This window comes from Macrosteles quadrilineatus, unplaced genomic scaffold, assembly GCF_028750875.1.
Source record: "Macrosteles quadrilineatus isolate MER2022 unplaced genomic scaffold, UCM_ALF_1.0 Scaffold_3__2_contigs__length_128488019, whole genome shotgun sequence".
NCBI classification, from domain to species: Eukaryota; Metazoa; Arthropoda; class Insecta; order Hemiptera; family Cicadellidae; genus Macrosteles; species Macrosteles quadrilineatus.
The window spans coordinates 125,402,390-125,418,266 of NW_026542596.1; the positions used below are offsets into that span (position 1 = coordinate 125,402,390).

Below are 15,877 nucleotides of genomic sequence, written 5' to 3' on the forward strand. Positions count from 1 at the left end.
ATGTAGCAACCAGTCACTACACTGTTCTCATTTTCTCCTGTAAAAAATATAACTATTCCTTCAAAGGTGCATTTATAGACAGTATAAACTCACAAATCGACTAATTTACAGTATCAAGTATTGTTCAACTCTAAGACTTGTCACGTTTTTAATTATTTTTTTATGTTTGAACACTCACACTTAGCTTATCTTCATTCTTGTTACTTAAAAAAATTTCAAAATCAAAATGAATACAACAATTTATGATACCAAAGAAAAAATCCTGAATTTAGGATTTGAGTTGGAAGAATTAAAAAGTACAAGTAAAGTTTCAAGGAAATAAAAAGGCAGTGTTACAACCATACTGATGAGTCATAACAAGAAACTGTCATACAACCGATCTTATAGAATGTGGCTTTTTGGTGCTCTTCATTATGAGTTCAGTTACTATAGTTCGGCCGCTTAGAAAACAACCTGCGCGCTAATGCTAAACCAATGCTGGAGGAGGTCGCTTTCTAAGCGGCCGAACTATAGTACATCATACAGTATACTGCAGTCCTATGAACACACTATTGGAAAATAAACAAAAATGAAAAATGTGGATCTATGAACCTTCAATCTCTAATTATTCTGACTCATAACATGTCAAACTGACCCAGCCACCAAGCTCCTAGCCATCGAGGATCTTTGTTGGTTATGATGGGAGTTAGAGTCGGTGCTATGTAGAGTCTGAGGCATCCGTAACCTACGATGAACCCAATTGCTGGTCCAATCGTTCTCAGGGACATTGTGAGACCTGTAGAAACAAGATAACATGTTCAGTAAAAAACTGAATCTTGTAGTTTTAATATTTATTTATGGTGTGTGGTCACCTGCAGAAACCAGATCAGCATGATAAGTTTGAAATTAAAAATTAATTATCATGTCCGTTTGAACATTCATTTAGGTGTTAAAATAGGCATAGAATATTAACTTATAACACTTCTAAACTTTGTGTAGATGCAATTCAGTTTAAGTTTAGATGTATTGGAATACCAGCAGGAGTGTAAAAATGTTGTTTTTTCAGTAGCACACTTACTTTAATGTTCATTTTTTTATTTTGCTTAGGACAAATCCTATTTGTATGCATTCCAAGCCACGCATTAACTATTTTTTCATACGATACCAAATGGCTCAAAAAGTTACTGATAGATGATTAGTTCAATTTCTCTGTCTAATATGCATATACTCGTGTAGTAGAAAACTCGTTGAACTCAAACCTATATTTAACTGGCAACCTAAAAAGAACAGAAGACTTTGTGTAGAACAAAACACTCTAACCCAATCTCTAATCCAATGCAGTGATTTTTATTTGTCTAGCTAGATGACAAATTTGTTGAGTTTTCATACATTCTGTCCCTATTGCTCCAGTTCCCTTATGTTCTCATTTCATTTCATTTCAACAGTTATTGAACACAATGCAAACATTTTTCCTTATTTTGCCAAGTGCTAAATTAAAATTGTTTCAAAGGTGTGCTTTGTTTAACACTGGATACTCACTTAAAAGCAAAGGAGTTTTTGACTTCTTGGTGTTGTCATCAAGGTAGGTTTGTCCCAAAGCGTAGTAGAGCGTTGTTCCGATTCCCAGAACGAATTGAGAGAAAAATACCAGCAGTGCAGGGATATTTGAGAACTCTCCACCAACGGGTAATTCACAATGTGATCCGCCTTCCTCCCCTCTCACGCACAGGGATGCCTGATCCTCTTGGAACAAATACAAAATGTTTCATCATCTTTGCCATCTTTTGGAAAACTCCTGAAATAATTAATTAGTTGAAACCCTAAGAAAAGTAGTTGAAACTGATAAAAAAAGATGTGGCTGTTTAGATGATGCTAAAATTGTAATTTGAGCTTTTCAAAATCATACCTAGAAACTACAGAAAACTGTTTGCAATGAAATCATACGGTAAGTATATTTTGCATAAAAAATTCTAAAATAAGCTTGTAATCTTGATTAGAGACTTCTTCGGTGTAAATGACATTTGATTAATGTATATTTAAGTTAGTCGTTGTTAGGAGCAAAACAGTTTGTTGTTATGATTACATTTTAAAAGTTCTCCAATAAAACATATAAATTACTAAATTGTATACAGATATATACCCATGAACAAGCAGTCAATAGCATTTAATTCATTCTCTGTCAGTGTATAACACGGGTAGATGTTAAATATTAACAAATCTTTAAAAAAAAAGCTAGACAATTCAAAATAGCAGGACGTATGGTAAGCACCAGACGTATTACCTGGATCTTTAAACCAGATCCTAGTATTCCTAGTATCCATTAAATCAAGTATATGTTCGGCCATGAATAAACACCTTAAGTATTACCCTTCTACAATTGGCCTTAATGGAAGAATTGACCTTGGCAGCTATTTGTGTGAGGCTGCAGAATCCTTTGACAGAGAGCTATTGTGGCGACTGGTGACCATTAGCGACTGATTGTCGGTGAAATGAGAATCGCCTCACACGTGACTTCAACAGTCTTTCATTTCTTTCAATCGATTTTCCTTGCAATTCACACGTGTATGAGATCGTATGTGCAGGAACTTTATATTTGTAATTTATTGTAACGATGTTACTCAAATGAACTATGTAGGGATTATATCATCATTCAACTCAAACTCAAACCTATACATGTTAAACATGTTCAGTAAAAAACTGAATCTTGTAGTTTTAATATTTATTTATGGTGTGTGGTCACCTGCAGAAACCAGATCAATCTAGAGAATAATTCTAGAGAAATGTAGCAACCAGTCACTACACTGTTCTCATTTTCTCCTGTAAAAAATATAACTATTCCTTCAAAGGTGCATACAGCACCTAATAACACCCTAAGCATACAAAAGTTTTCTTTAAGACAAATAATTTGTAATGAGCTTAGACGTTTTAAAATAATTAATTACATTAAACTTTAATCTATTAGCTGTGAAATGTAACACTATCAAGTGTCAAATCAGCATTAAAATTGTTATTGGTGTATACCTAAACAATATGGAATGAAGAATCATTTGAAATCGGATTCACCAACATCAATCGCTTTCATTAGAACTTCTAGCTGCCATCTAGACTTCAACTTTAAATTCTAACTATACTACCTTTTATGATTTTTAATAAAAATACTTTTCCGTACTAGATGATGAAGATGAGTTAAATGTGTTGGTGTACTCCTTGGTGAGGGCTAGGGCGTCCTCCCCTGGGCCGTAGAGGAGGTGAGGCATAGCGAGGATGTAGCAGGAGGCTGCAGAGAAGGCGACACCCCACGCGATCCACAGCGGACGGTTCCTCTGGCCTCCGTAGTAGGAGAGGATGAGAGACAGAAGCACCTGACTGATCTCATTACCTGACATCATCAGACCTGGACACAAAATAGATGAATAGCAACAATTAATTAGAAGTACACACATTTGTTTTGTGTTATGTAACGAATCTGTATAAACCATAGACTTAGGTGTACTCTATAGTGTTAAAATTTCGATAGATAGCACCGCTAACTGTTTGCCTCCCGAAATTGGCTATTGGTTCAGTAAACCACCCCAATTGGAATCAAAGCCTTCAAATTTGAATGCAAGCACTATAAACAACCTGCTATTTTTTCAACCATAAGGATTAATCTAGTTCTAGCGGTTCATCTAGTTTCTGCAATGGGAAATGGCGAAAACAATTCAAGGGGGATTTTATCCCTGTATTGATTGCATCTTCAGTCATCACATTAGAGAGATACAATTGAGATGCTACGATGGGACTTTGAGAAATTGTTTATTTGTCTGCTGATTACTTGCAGACACCAGTTGTGAAACCCATGTAAAGATTGAATAAAAAATAAATTTACATATTATAAAATCAGGAAAAATTGAAACTATGAATTGAACAAATTGAATATAGTTTAAATTATGTTTTTTTCAAAACAGTATATAACTATTGATGCCAATGAAGACAAACTAAAATTAATCTCAGTTTCAAAGAATCTTGAATTATATCATCAGAAATAATTTGAGGTTTAAAGACACCAAAAGATAATAAAAGTAATGAACCAAATAGAACCTCTGAGAACATTTTCAATTGTTTTGTTTTTGTGGATATATAATCTCCCTTCATCCACTTTTTTCAACCTCTAAGCATGTAAAAGATTATCAATTCACCCTTGATCTTATTTCCAAGAACCGTGATCATCTTGACCTTACAGCAGATAGTGTATCTTGACCAATATACTCAAACTACGAGAATGAGGCTTAATTACTATTGGCTTTGCTCTTGTTCAGGTGTACTCACTAATAATATAAAAAAACTAAAATCTTGCTCAATTTTTTTTTTACAGAGAATTTGTTTTGGGCTAGTTTTTAGTTTGTGAAACTCATCACATTGTTATTGTACTCTGAGTTATAATATGGAAAAAGCATACATGAGTGTAGACGAACACTTAAGTTTTTTGGGGGTTAATTATGTTACATAAGACACAAGTGTGTCATGAGTGAAAATTTAAAAACGTACGTTTTCATGTCCCTGGCCTTTTACTTCGTAGATACTGGATTTGTAGTTTATTATTATATGTTTTAATATTTTTTGGGACGGGGGCAACATGTTACACACATTTATTTGGTTTTAAATAGGTTCTAGGTATTTTTTTCGTATTTTTAAAGTCTCGAAATTCACGACCATGGCGTGTCCCTAGGATACATTTTCCAACTTTCACGCTGTTTTTATGTAATTATTCATGCCGAAATATATAAAGCCATATTTTTACGTCATCAATGGTTATTAAACATACAAAAAAGGAGCATATTATAATTTTATTGTCATTGCAGACTGACTACCATGACAAAATAAGTCTGTCCCTCGATTTGGCTTCACGACCATTTGGGAAAAATATTCAACTTTGGAGCACGACAGTGGCAAGCCTGGCGTCGATGGAGTCAGTTGGTTTTAGAGACTAGTTCGGGGTGGACGTCAGGATTGTAGTGCCGGTCGTTTTGAGTTGAAAGGAGGAATTACAAGATTAATAAAGGAAAGATTGTGTTTTTTGTAATTTTGGTGTGTCCATGACCATACGTAGTCATTCGATGAAGTAGACATGGTGTTAATTTTTGTTTATAAGATATTTCAATTGCTAGATTAACCTAGAAGTCCACTTTGTATCCTCGAACATGAGGTGCAGGGCTACCGCCAGAACAGAGCCAAATAACACGTAATTTCACAACCAAAGTTTCACGACCATCGCGGTTTTTTTCACGACCAATCCAGCCTTATGGATTATAGTGTGTTTGGTCGTGACAATAACTTTAATATAATTGTAAATTGAACAGTTTAGTTCAATTGAAACACATAGTTTTATTATAACTAACAGTATAATTGAAGGATTGTTTGGAAAGATTTAGATTATTCCAGACAATTCACGACCGTACCGCTTGTCCCTGACCATCACGTTTATGATTTCTATCATAAAATTTTCAAAAATTAAAATATTGTCATATTTCAATGTTTTATACACAAAAGAAGCACACCTCTATACAAACATAACGATTTTTCGGGTCTCAGGTAAGTTTTTTCGGAGTTATACAAACTTAAAAAGATTTTACTGGCTTTTTTCTATTTTTTGAGTTTTTTAAATTTTTTTTTAGAAAGACCAAATATACCAAAAGCTCAGTGACCTTTTTATTGTATAATGGCCATAAAAGTAAATTAGTTTATAGCAAAACATAGTTATAAAAATAATATTAACTATTTTTAATATTCATTTAAACGTTATGGTCGTGACAGGATTTTGTGTTTTTCTACTAAAGATGCTCTTTAAAAAGAAAACTACCAAAGATATTGCGTTACCATGGACATTTTATGAAACTTCAAATGTTAATAAAATAAAAAAAATAATAAAAGTTTTGAAAAAAGGGGAAAAAATTTGCAAAGTGCTTTTCCTGAAAACGTACGTTTTTAAATTTTCACTCTCATGTGAACCTGTATTACCTGTTTAAATGTTTATTGTTTTCCATTCAACTAATTTCATTCAATGTTTATTGTTCTTCCCAACAACAAATTTATTTGAGTTTTGAATACCTAAATAATAGCTTATACAAGAACAGGAACCAAAACTTATCATGTTTTATTCTATCAACTGTGTTTTGTTCTATCCACCAACTATACTGCAATGTTACCTGTGGTTTTACTGGAGATCTTGAACCTCTTCTCGAGTGTAGTGAGAGTGGCCACGAAGTAGATGTAGGACATGGCCTGGATGGTGCCCAGGAGTCCGTACACCACCAGGAAGCCTTTGGAAGAGTTGAACTTCTGTAACCAGGATGGCCTCCAAGGTCCAAGACCACACAGCAGCCCGGCATCTCCTTTCATTCTGCAAGGAATCCAAAGTTTTAGAAATATTAGGATTTGAAAAAGATTACATTTTGAAAAATATTATACCTGTTAATCCGTTTACAAAATGTTTTTAAACAGGCTTATCCAATGCCTTTTATCTTACTGAATGAACTCTTCAGTTTGAATGAACTATGTAATTTTTACAAGAATATTTCCCAGATAGCAAGGACCCTTGATTCAAGGTAAACTTTTCCCTACAATTTGCATTCACAATTCAAGGTTGCAAATATTAGGAACATTGTGGCTGGATTCAAGGACAACAAAATACTGCCCTTTTTGAGTTCATAGATTCCGCCCTGAAACAGAGTCAACAAAACAACAGCGCGAATTCCCATGATGCAGTTCGACCAAGCGACGCCAGCCAGACGCCAGGATCCACCCCTAAACAATCCTAACCTCTTTGCAGTGTTTCCATTTGAGGGATAAAAATCCCTTTCTAGGGATATTTAGGGCCTTCGAGGGATTGAAAAGGGATTGAGGGATAACTAGGGATAATCAGCGAAATTGAAGGATTTTTTAGATTTTCTAGGGAATTCAGGCCTTTGACATTATAAAATTGAAATATTGATAAAATAATACATTATGGCTGTATTTCAACAACGTTAAGGACCTATTTTGGCTAATTTTGCAAGGTATTGATAACACATTGATCATACTACTTTTTCCCTAGGTTTTGGTAACAAATCGATTGTAGCATAGATAAAAGATACTCCTCAAGGAGTATGTTTTATCTATGGTTGTAGGTAGTGGTAGTGACGTAGTGTTTCAAAGTCGGAACACGAACACACAAGGGGAAGAGTAACAGCCAACACTGCAAGAAACAAGCAAAGGGCTGGAGTCGGCCGGTGGAATGGAATGGCGGATCTAGATTACTGTAATTTGTTACTTTCTTAGAAGCCCTGTGCTATGGTATGGTGTCAATGTCGAATGTTTGTTTTCGTTTTGATTTTGTTTGCCCGTGATTTCTGTGGTGTTTTTTGGTTAGTAAGTAACTTGGTGTAGGTGTAACCTTTTCACCAAGGCATGGTGGCCATGTTTGAAAAAGACAATTAAGTTTGAAATTTGGACACTTGAGTAATATTTTTGAAACAATTGTAAATACTTATAAATAAAAATTATTAGTTTATAACATTTTAAAAATAACTATTTGTTTCATTTTTTTAGTTAATTAATCTTGTTTTGTACAACATAGACAGTTTTAAATCATGGCTACCTTTAATTCCAGGCTGGAGGCCGCGGCCTTCGAAGTGGCAACGTTGTTATATTGCTTTGGTTTTCGATTCTATAATATTATGTTTTATTTCCATGTTAACTTATAGGGCGTCTTGCGCTAAACAATACTACGGTACTTGCAGCGTTGCCAATTCTACTGGGCCGCGGCCTGCCTGGAGTTAAAGATGGCTGTGGTTTTAATGGTACAAAAATGTTTTTTATATAGTATTACTTTATAAATAATATGGGATATTGAAGAATACTATCACCAGTTACCATATTTTAGGTGGCTATGCATGATATCCATTGGTTTGCTGCAAAAATAAAGTTATCTAGATTTGATGAAGAGGGATAATTGGAGGGATTATTAGAACACGGACTAGGGATAACTAGGGATTTTTTGACGTTGGCTCAGGGATATTTTTTTCTTGCGGATGGAAACACTGCCTCTTTGTCTTTGTCTTTGTGTGTCTTGTCAGTTTGTCTTTTTGCGACGTTTGTTTCTCGCGTTATTACTATATCAGAGTTTTTAGACATAAAGTATTCATATTGAAGTTAGTTTTTGTCAATTTTCAATTTCTTTGTTCATAGTTAATTCCATAGTGTTCGATTTTAGAAGACTAACTGCAACAAAAGTGCTTGTGAGCCAACGAAACATAAAGGTGAGTCAGCTAATCTTCTCATTGTATTCATAATATTTTTTCCATTCTTATGATAAGATATGTGTGTTAGAATGCTAATCATACTGACATTAGAACCTCAAGTTACAAATGCTCTGAAAATTATCTTACAACAATAAACTGCCAAATTTGGACTAGGATCCAGAATAATTCTAGGCCTGTGCTTGCCCTAGGCCTCATGACTGGTGAATTGTTTTATAGTTGGCCTAGAAAGTATTGTGATCCGTTGGAATATTGTATCTGGAATTGTTCAAGACCTAGTTACTTATTTTTGCCAAATCCGGTGGGCTACAATATTATGAACACACAAGCCAATATGTAACTTAACACGTTCGCTGCTGAGCGCTAGATGCCGGGACGGCGCCAGTTGCTGAACTAACGCTCGGCCGCTGCGTGACATTGCCACCGATACACTGAATTACAATAAAAACAACAGTAGTTATACTGGATGGCAATGTTCTGCAATAAAACTGGCTTTGGACATAGTACTAAGTGATTCTGATAGATAGCAGCACTACCCAGGTTACAGTCGTTAAAGTAGTGTCGCTATCTAGCAGGAAAGAGGTAAAACAAAGCCCTGTTCCAAACGACCCTGGTGGTGATTTGGGAAACTATATTTTTTATTGTCAGAAAAGTACGTCCCCACGAGCTGCAAAGAAATATAGAACGCTTGTGACGTGCTGGCTTATCCATAGCAACGTTAAACAACAATGAACGGTGACGTTCTGGAACGTTCTTAGCTCCTGGCGCCGTGGCCCGGCTGACGTTCCGGAACGTCCGTAGCAGCGAACGTGTTAATGATGCAGTTTTTTTATCAGCTTAGATTGTCTTAAGTTATCATAGGCCGAAGTTATGAAGTTTCATTTAAGAATGAAGAAATGATTTTCGATGGATTGGTTAAATAGACCTAGGCCTATAGAAAAATATTTTAATTTAGCTTAGGCCTATGTCTTAAGTTATAGACTTGGTACTGTAGCCTAGGTCTAAGGGCTTATCCTAGTCCTATGTCCTGATGCTAGGGTTTTTCGGCAAACGTTTAGATGGGTTAAGATTAGCATCTCTCAAAGATTTTAAGTTTTGTACGCCATACCCATTGATTAAACTAAGTAAAGGTAGGCTACCGTAATGAACTAATTTAAAACAACCTTCTAAAAAATGTCACTTGACTGGAGACCTGCCATTTTGGTTTTATGTAGCTGTTAACTTTAAATCATATCCTGGTAACTTGTGCCTATTTAAGTTACTAAAGATGTATATTGCCCATGCTGTAAGTTGTAAAGTTATTGTAACAAGGTTACCTAGGCTGCTGTGTTATTTTTCAAATTAACTAATTAGCTTCAGCGAACACAGATTTAAAACAAGTGGCTTGCCGTTTGAACAAACGTTACAAGATGAGTTGCCATCTTGCTTTGCATCGAAATTTGCAGAATTTAGAACTGTAATTTAGACATTATTATGAATAACTTTGTCTGTGTGCTGCAATTTAACTTACGGTACCGGTATTAACAATTTTGGAAAAATTCTGAAATTTTCTGCTTTAAATAAACCTTACCATTTGTAGGCCTATAGTTTTTAAATTTTATTGATGATTTGTAATTTAAAACAAAAAATATTAATAGCCTAAATCATAACTTAATATTATTAAAACCTTAGAGTAAGAAAGTTAGTAGGTTAAACTTACTAAAACTTTCGTTTGTTGGTCAAACAAAAATTCACTTGGAAGAAAGTTGTTTAAAAAAAAATTAATGCCAGACTTATGGTTTACTTCTTTTTCCATCTTGCTTAATTTAGCCAGAATTTCAGGTTGAACAGAGAGGCAAGACCATTGAACGAGTCTAAACTAAATTTTTTGTACTTGATTCATTTGGTAAATCCCACTGTACACCCCTGAAAACACACACTGACCAATTATGTCTATTCTGTACTTTACTACAGAAGTGAGATTGTCAAAGCTAGTTTGTTAAATACAAATACATGGCATATTCTCTCTAAAAGCTGATTGTTTTGTATTTTTCTTCCAATACTAGCTGTAAGCCGCGGGCTTTGCCCCGTTTAACTTCTTAATTTTCAAGATGATCTCGTTCGCATGGCTCAATCACGTCCTGGTTGAAGTTTGTTCGCTACGCTCACTCACCTTTAGATTGGAGCTCGTTCGCTACGCTCACTCACCTTAAGGTTAGAGCTCGTTCGCTACGCTAACTCGCCTCCAGGTTGAAGTTCGTTCGCTACGCTCACTCACCTTTTGGTTGCAAATTAGCTGTTGTCATAAATGTAAAAGAAATAATAGTGCTGCACCCTGTTGGTAATCCTTGTAACTTTAATGCTATTAAACATCATAGAACAGAACCAACTTGTTTAATTGAAACAGCTGTTAAGATTCATTAATTCCATTTCTCATAAGGTTAACATGGGAAACTCCAGAGCCACTGGGGCGGAGCCCAGAGGTCGGAGGGTAAAATCCTTTCTTAGTGATCGTCTACTACCCAAAAGGATGATGCCTGCCAAGATTCAGGTTCCTAGGTCTTATGGTTTCTGAGATTTCGTGATGAGTGAGTGAATGAATGAGTCAGTGGTATTTGAGCTTTATAGATTTGCATAACAAATTCTTTTGTTATTGTTATCTATTATGAGGCGTTTCACTTAAACTGTTTCAGTTGTAGCCAAGAGACTGTTGGCTGAAGCCACTGAATTGAAAGTAAAAAAAAACTGCATCCGTGCATGGCTGTGACAAGCCAAATTTAGGGCCAGTACCTAAAAGGTTTGTAGAGCATATTAGTTATAGAACTGTTTATTTCATAAGGTTTACTTTTGTTGTTACAGTAGAACCTCGATAGTTCGACACTCCCTGTAGTTCGACACAGGCCGTGATGACAAGACATGGCATCAGTGGCCGATGACGGGTTCACCAAGGTTAAAAACTAGAGCATTCTTAGTGTTTTCGTGCATGGAAAAACTCAATAGGTAGCCTACTTAAAATATCCCATTAACTTACATTTTTTCTAAGATCCAAAGTGTAAAAAGCATGTGACGTAAATTATGAGGGGCGAATAAGATTGTATTTACTGAGCAGCCTAACCCTAGTACCAGCCACGCTCAAATTTCTTCCCCCGGGTGCTGAGAAGGATTCACGGTTTTGACTGATTAATTATTTTAATTTAATCTAAGGTTCAGAGCTCTAGAAGCGCAAAAAAGATCCTGCAGACGTCCAGGAGGAGAGCAATATCATCCTCGCCTTTGTTAAAATGTTATTGCAAATTTTGCCTAACTTTTAGAATAACTGTAGGACAGACGAGTACTCTACCCTGGCCAATTCGATAAAACTACCTACTCGTTTAAACTGTTGCAACAACGGGTTTTAGAATTCTAATAACAAGTCTCGGGTTTGTTAATTTGGTTTATTAGTATAAGGAACATACAAGGGTGGTTTTTCAAGTAAGAGCCAGTTTCTGCGTATAAATCCATAATTCGCTTAAGTACGCTGCAGCAAGGCTCCTCGCCACTTGCTGGTATCATTTGTGAACAGAATGACACAATTTGCAGCTCTGTAGCTGACATGTACCTACATTTCGCTGTGTGTTTCAACAATTTTTTAGACTTTTTGTCCCCGTACGCTAGGCTGGAGCCCGGGATTGTTTTTCACATTACTTCAGGCTAGACCTAGGGGTTACGGCATTACCACTTAGTTAAAATCCATTGGTGATTTGGCGGGATTTGAACCCTGGACCCCAGGAACCGGAATGACCGCGCTCTAACCACTAGACCTGCTCGCTCCCCAATTTTTTAGACTATTGATAATGTCAATGATAATCAGGGCCGGAGAGAGCCATCATGGGCCCCTGGGCTCAGCTATCCCGGGCCCCCTATTTACTTGATTTAGTGTCCAGCCGTCTCCGTGCCGTTTTGTCACACAAATAACTATATTAATAAATGTTTGCTCACAGTTTCAGCTTTAATCACAGTCAAAACAATTCAAGTAAAAAATTACTTAGTGAACTGGAAAACCATGCTGAAATTTTTAACTCAAGCAGATTACATGTACAGAAAAAATTAAAAAAAAAATTAGATAAAACATACTCCCTTAGTCGATACTTTATGATTTTTTTTTGTTGCAGGAAAAGAGGAGTTATTGGTGCACAGAATAGGAACATCAGGCTGAGGTTATGCGACAGTAAATAATGTATAAGTAAAATGTCACTTAATTTAACTCATGTTCTAATTTTCAAGTTTGTTTTATACTTTATATTTTCATAAAATAAATTTACTATAACCAATGTCACTTGCTACATTTTATTTATACCCCCACAAATAGTGATATTTTGGCTATGTTTGAAGAACTGTTTTGAACTTTTAAACTTTTTGTTGATCACTGAGATGTCTTTTCTAAAGCAGGGTCTGGTGTAATTTGATGAGGCCTTATTAAAAATTAAATGCTCTCACCCTTCACTCACAAGCTTGGCAGAATAGGCTTATTATTTTTAACCTAACTCAGTTATCCTATACAACATTTAAATAAAGTGTTATAGCATCATTAAAAAAAATGATTAAAAAAATGGGGGGGTTTCTAGCTGCCCCTTCCCTTGGGCTTCACAACAGAATTGAAAAATTTTCTTTGCTACAAACAGTTGTTTTGCATTGGTTTTGCTTAGAATTTTCCTAACAGCGGTTTGGTAGCTAATACAATTAAACGAAAGTTCTGTCAAAAGAAAAATATGTTAACATTGTAATTTTAAAGCCAGTGAGCCAGAGCCCTGATGGAATCTCTCAAAGCTACTTCTTGTACATATTAAGTGAAACCTATTATGGAGGTTAAGTGAAACCTCCATGCCACCAAGTTCTGAGTACATATGCATGGTAGTTTTTGAGGAATAGTGATCAATGAGTGAGTGAGTGGTAACTGTATTATAATATAGATTATAAGGTCAAATTATGTATCCACCCAAAGTTTTCTGCGTAGATTAAAGCTTAAGGTAATGTACCTTGCGTTTAATATTTTAAGGCTTAAATTACTGCCATAAAGCAACCAATATTTTGATGTCCTAATAGATAGCTGTCCCCGCGCTTAGTAGGCATCATTAAAGTTCTTGAGTTCACAAAGACAAAACAGCTAGGCTATCCACTAGGACATTAAAATATTGGACTACTTTAAGACCGTAAGAATGCCGTAAGTCAAGTAAAATTCCTTGTCAGTCAATCACTTGTTACTGTATGTACTGAGTTGATCATGATTATGCTTTTATTTAACCCGAATTCAACAATATATTTTGATTTCAGCCAAAAATCTTTACCTTGAATTAACCTTAAATTTTCAGGTTATGAGTCCTGAATTGACCATGATTTTACCTTAATTTAAACATACTTATACCTTAATTCAACCTCAATTCAGCCTTGATTATGCATTACTGCCAGAAACGTTTACCTTGAATCAACCTAAAATTTTCAGGGTTGATTCAGGTTTCACAAGTGTTCAGTAGGACCCTTGAATTAGCCCTGAATTAGGCTTGATGGCTTGATATTTTAAGATTAATTCAGGCTTGCATCTTTGAAAGTTTAACCTTGATTTAATACTGAATCAGGAAAAAATTGCTATCTGGGTTGGAAACACAGAACACAAGTACTAGGTCCTAATTAGTTGAAACTTCCTCAACAAATCATTTTGGATATTAGTAAACGATTTTATCAGCCACTCTTTGATACTATTTATCAGTTCCAAACACATTTGTTTACAACCAAGAACCAATAGTAGCATTTCATATAAGATTGATGACGTGTACTTTATCTTAAAAACAAGATCAAAAGACTGCATATGACAAGCATTGTATACTGTTTAGCAACTCAGTACAATTTACAGTTAGTGTTGACATTCTTGCATTGCCTTATCACCAGTACCAACACCTCAGAACTGACTGTTAAGAGCTTGCTTTATCTTGGTTAACATTTATTGTTGCCTAATATTAAATGCAGTTGAGTTTTAAATTTGTCCTTCTTGTTCTACAAAATCTTTGGATGTTTTTGAATCTTTTAGTTTATTTTATTGCGATCTTCACTTTCATGTTAATCATGTACAGTGAATTTACTTTGTACTGTATGTGACATGTGCTGGAATTAGTTGAGACAATTCTTGATAAATAAATAAATCAACATTTATTTGCCTATTGAATTGATTGAACATTTAGGATGTATAGAGTAACCTCAACAGTGGAGGGATGGAGTGAATAAAATAGCTATTTTAATTATTTGTTCAGTTTATTATCTTTTAAGTTTTTATTAGTCTACAATTGTATCTATTTTGATGTGCATATAGAGATAATATGTATACTCATGATAGGGGATGATAGCGGATAGAGCGTGATACTTCAACCATAGAATAAAAAATGAATTAGTAATAACTATAGTTGTTATGAGCATCAAAGAAAATGTATTACAATATAAAAGAAAACAATTTAAATATGGTCCTGGAGAAATAAAGTAGAATGAATAACTTGGAATATAATGTGAAACTTAGACCTACAACAGGAGTAGTTAATTTTCATTGTATTTTTAAATTACTTAACGTGTTATCCTCATTGTTATCCTCATGAGCAAAAGACAAGCCGGTTGTAGCTTATCAGCAATATTGAATCAAATAAATTGGCTTTAATTGAATTAGATATCTCTCCTGGAGGTCCAATTACCAATGTTGCCTATGTTGTGACTTGTAGTAGGTTGCCGAGAGCATTTTTTTACGATATACAATCTTGGGTTGCACGGAATTTTATCCCCCTGGAATTTTACCCCTGGGCAAAGCTGATGTCACTATGAGGTAGTAACCTGAGTGCTCTAAATTAGTTTGCGGGCAGAATTTTACCCTCCGGAATTTTACCCATGATTTTCTACCCCCCGGAATTTTACCCATGGGTTTCTTCCCCCCAGAATTTTGCCCCCGAATTTTTACCCCCCGGAATTTTACCACCTGGCAGATATAGAAATTATTGAGAGTGATTATTTTTCTTCCTTCAATTTAATTTAATAGTAAACACTTTATTATTAAGTAGCCTATGTTTAATTAACTTAATTTTTATATTTGGGAATCAGGTTTGAGTCTAACTGCTGGTTAATATGTATGTAAAATGTTTACTAATAAATTACTGAAAGAAGAAAAATAATCATTCTCACTTATTTCTATATTTAGCCAGGGGGTAAAATGCCGGGTAAAAATCCGGGCCATACATTTTGAGCTGAGCTCATGAAGGGGGTAAAAGTCAAGAGGTAAAATTCCGGCCCATACACTCTAGGTTTTATAATTTGATGTGTTCTGACTAATTACAAAACAGTGAAAATGTACGTTTAATAATTTGACATGTTAACCTATTGAACTGATGTTGTGCAACTCAAAAGTTCGTGGCCAGAATTTTACCCCCTGGTTTGTGATGTCAGTTACGCCCAGGGGGTAAAATTACAGGGGGATAAAATTCCGCTACCCCAAAATCTTATCTCCACCAATAAAGTAAAATTAATGGTCTCTAAAAGTGGGGAGGTCTGTCAATTGAAAATCTCCCTCCACAAAAAAAACCACGATAGTTCCAATGTGTAGGCATATAAACTAACAAACTTATAAACTAATTTAC

The 15,877-nt window shown here is 35.1% G+C and overlaps 1 protein-coding gene and 1 long non-coding RNA gene across 2 annotated transcripts in view; one reads left to right on the plus strand and one right to left on the minus strand.

The window, feature by feature from the left end:
- Nucleotides 1–15,877, minus strand: part of LOC128990278 (solute carrier organic anion transporter family member 74D-like) — a 38,069-nt gene that overhangs the window by 8,667 nt on the left and 13,525 nt on the right. Inside the window, exons 2-5 of the mRNA XM_054412598.1 lie at nucleotides 6,165–6,358; nucleotides 3,149–3,373; nucleotides 1,519–1,722; nucleotides 635–775 (exon numbers count right to left, since the gene is read on the minus strand). Of these exons, the coding sequence (XP_054268573.1) occupies nucleotides 635–775; nucleotides 1,519–1,722; nucleotides 3,149–3,373; nucleotides 6,165–6,357 (763 nt within the window). The 5' untranslated portion in view covers nucleotide 6,358. The remainder of the gene's footprint in view (nucleotides 1–634; nucleotides 776–1,518; nucleotides 1,723–3,148; nucleotides 3,374–6,164; nucleotides 6,359–15,877) is intronic.
- Nucleotides 8,046–12,704, plus strand: LOC128990279 (uncharacterized). Its single transcript, XR_008490509.1, has 3 exons — nucleotides 8,046–8,255; nucleotides 11,094–11,234; nucleotides 12,386–12,704. It is a non-coding gene; the product is annotated as an uncharacterized LOC128990279 (long non-coding RNA).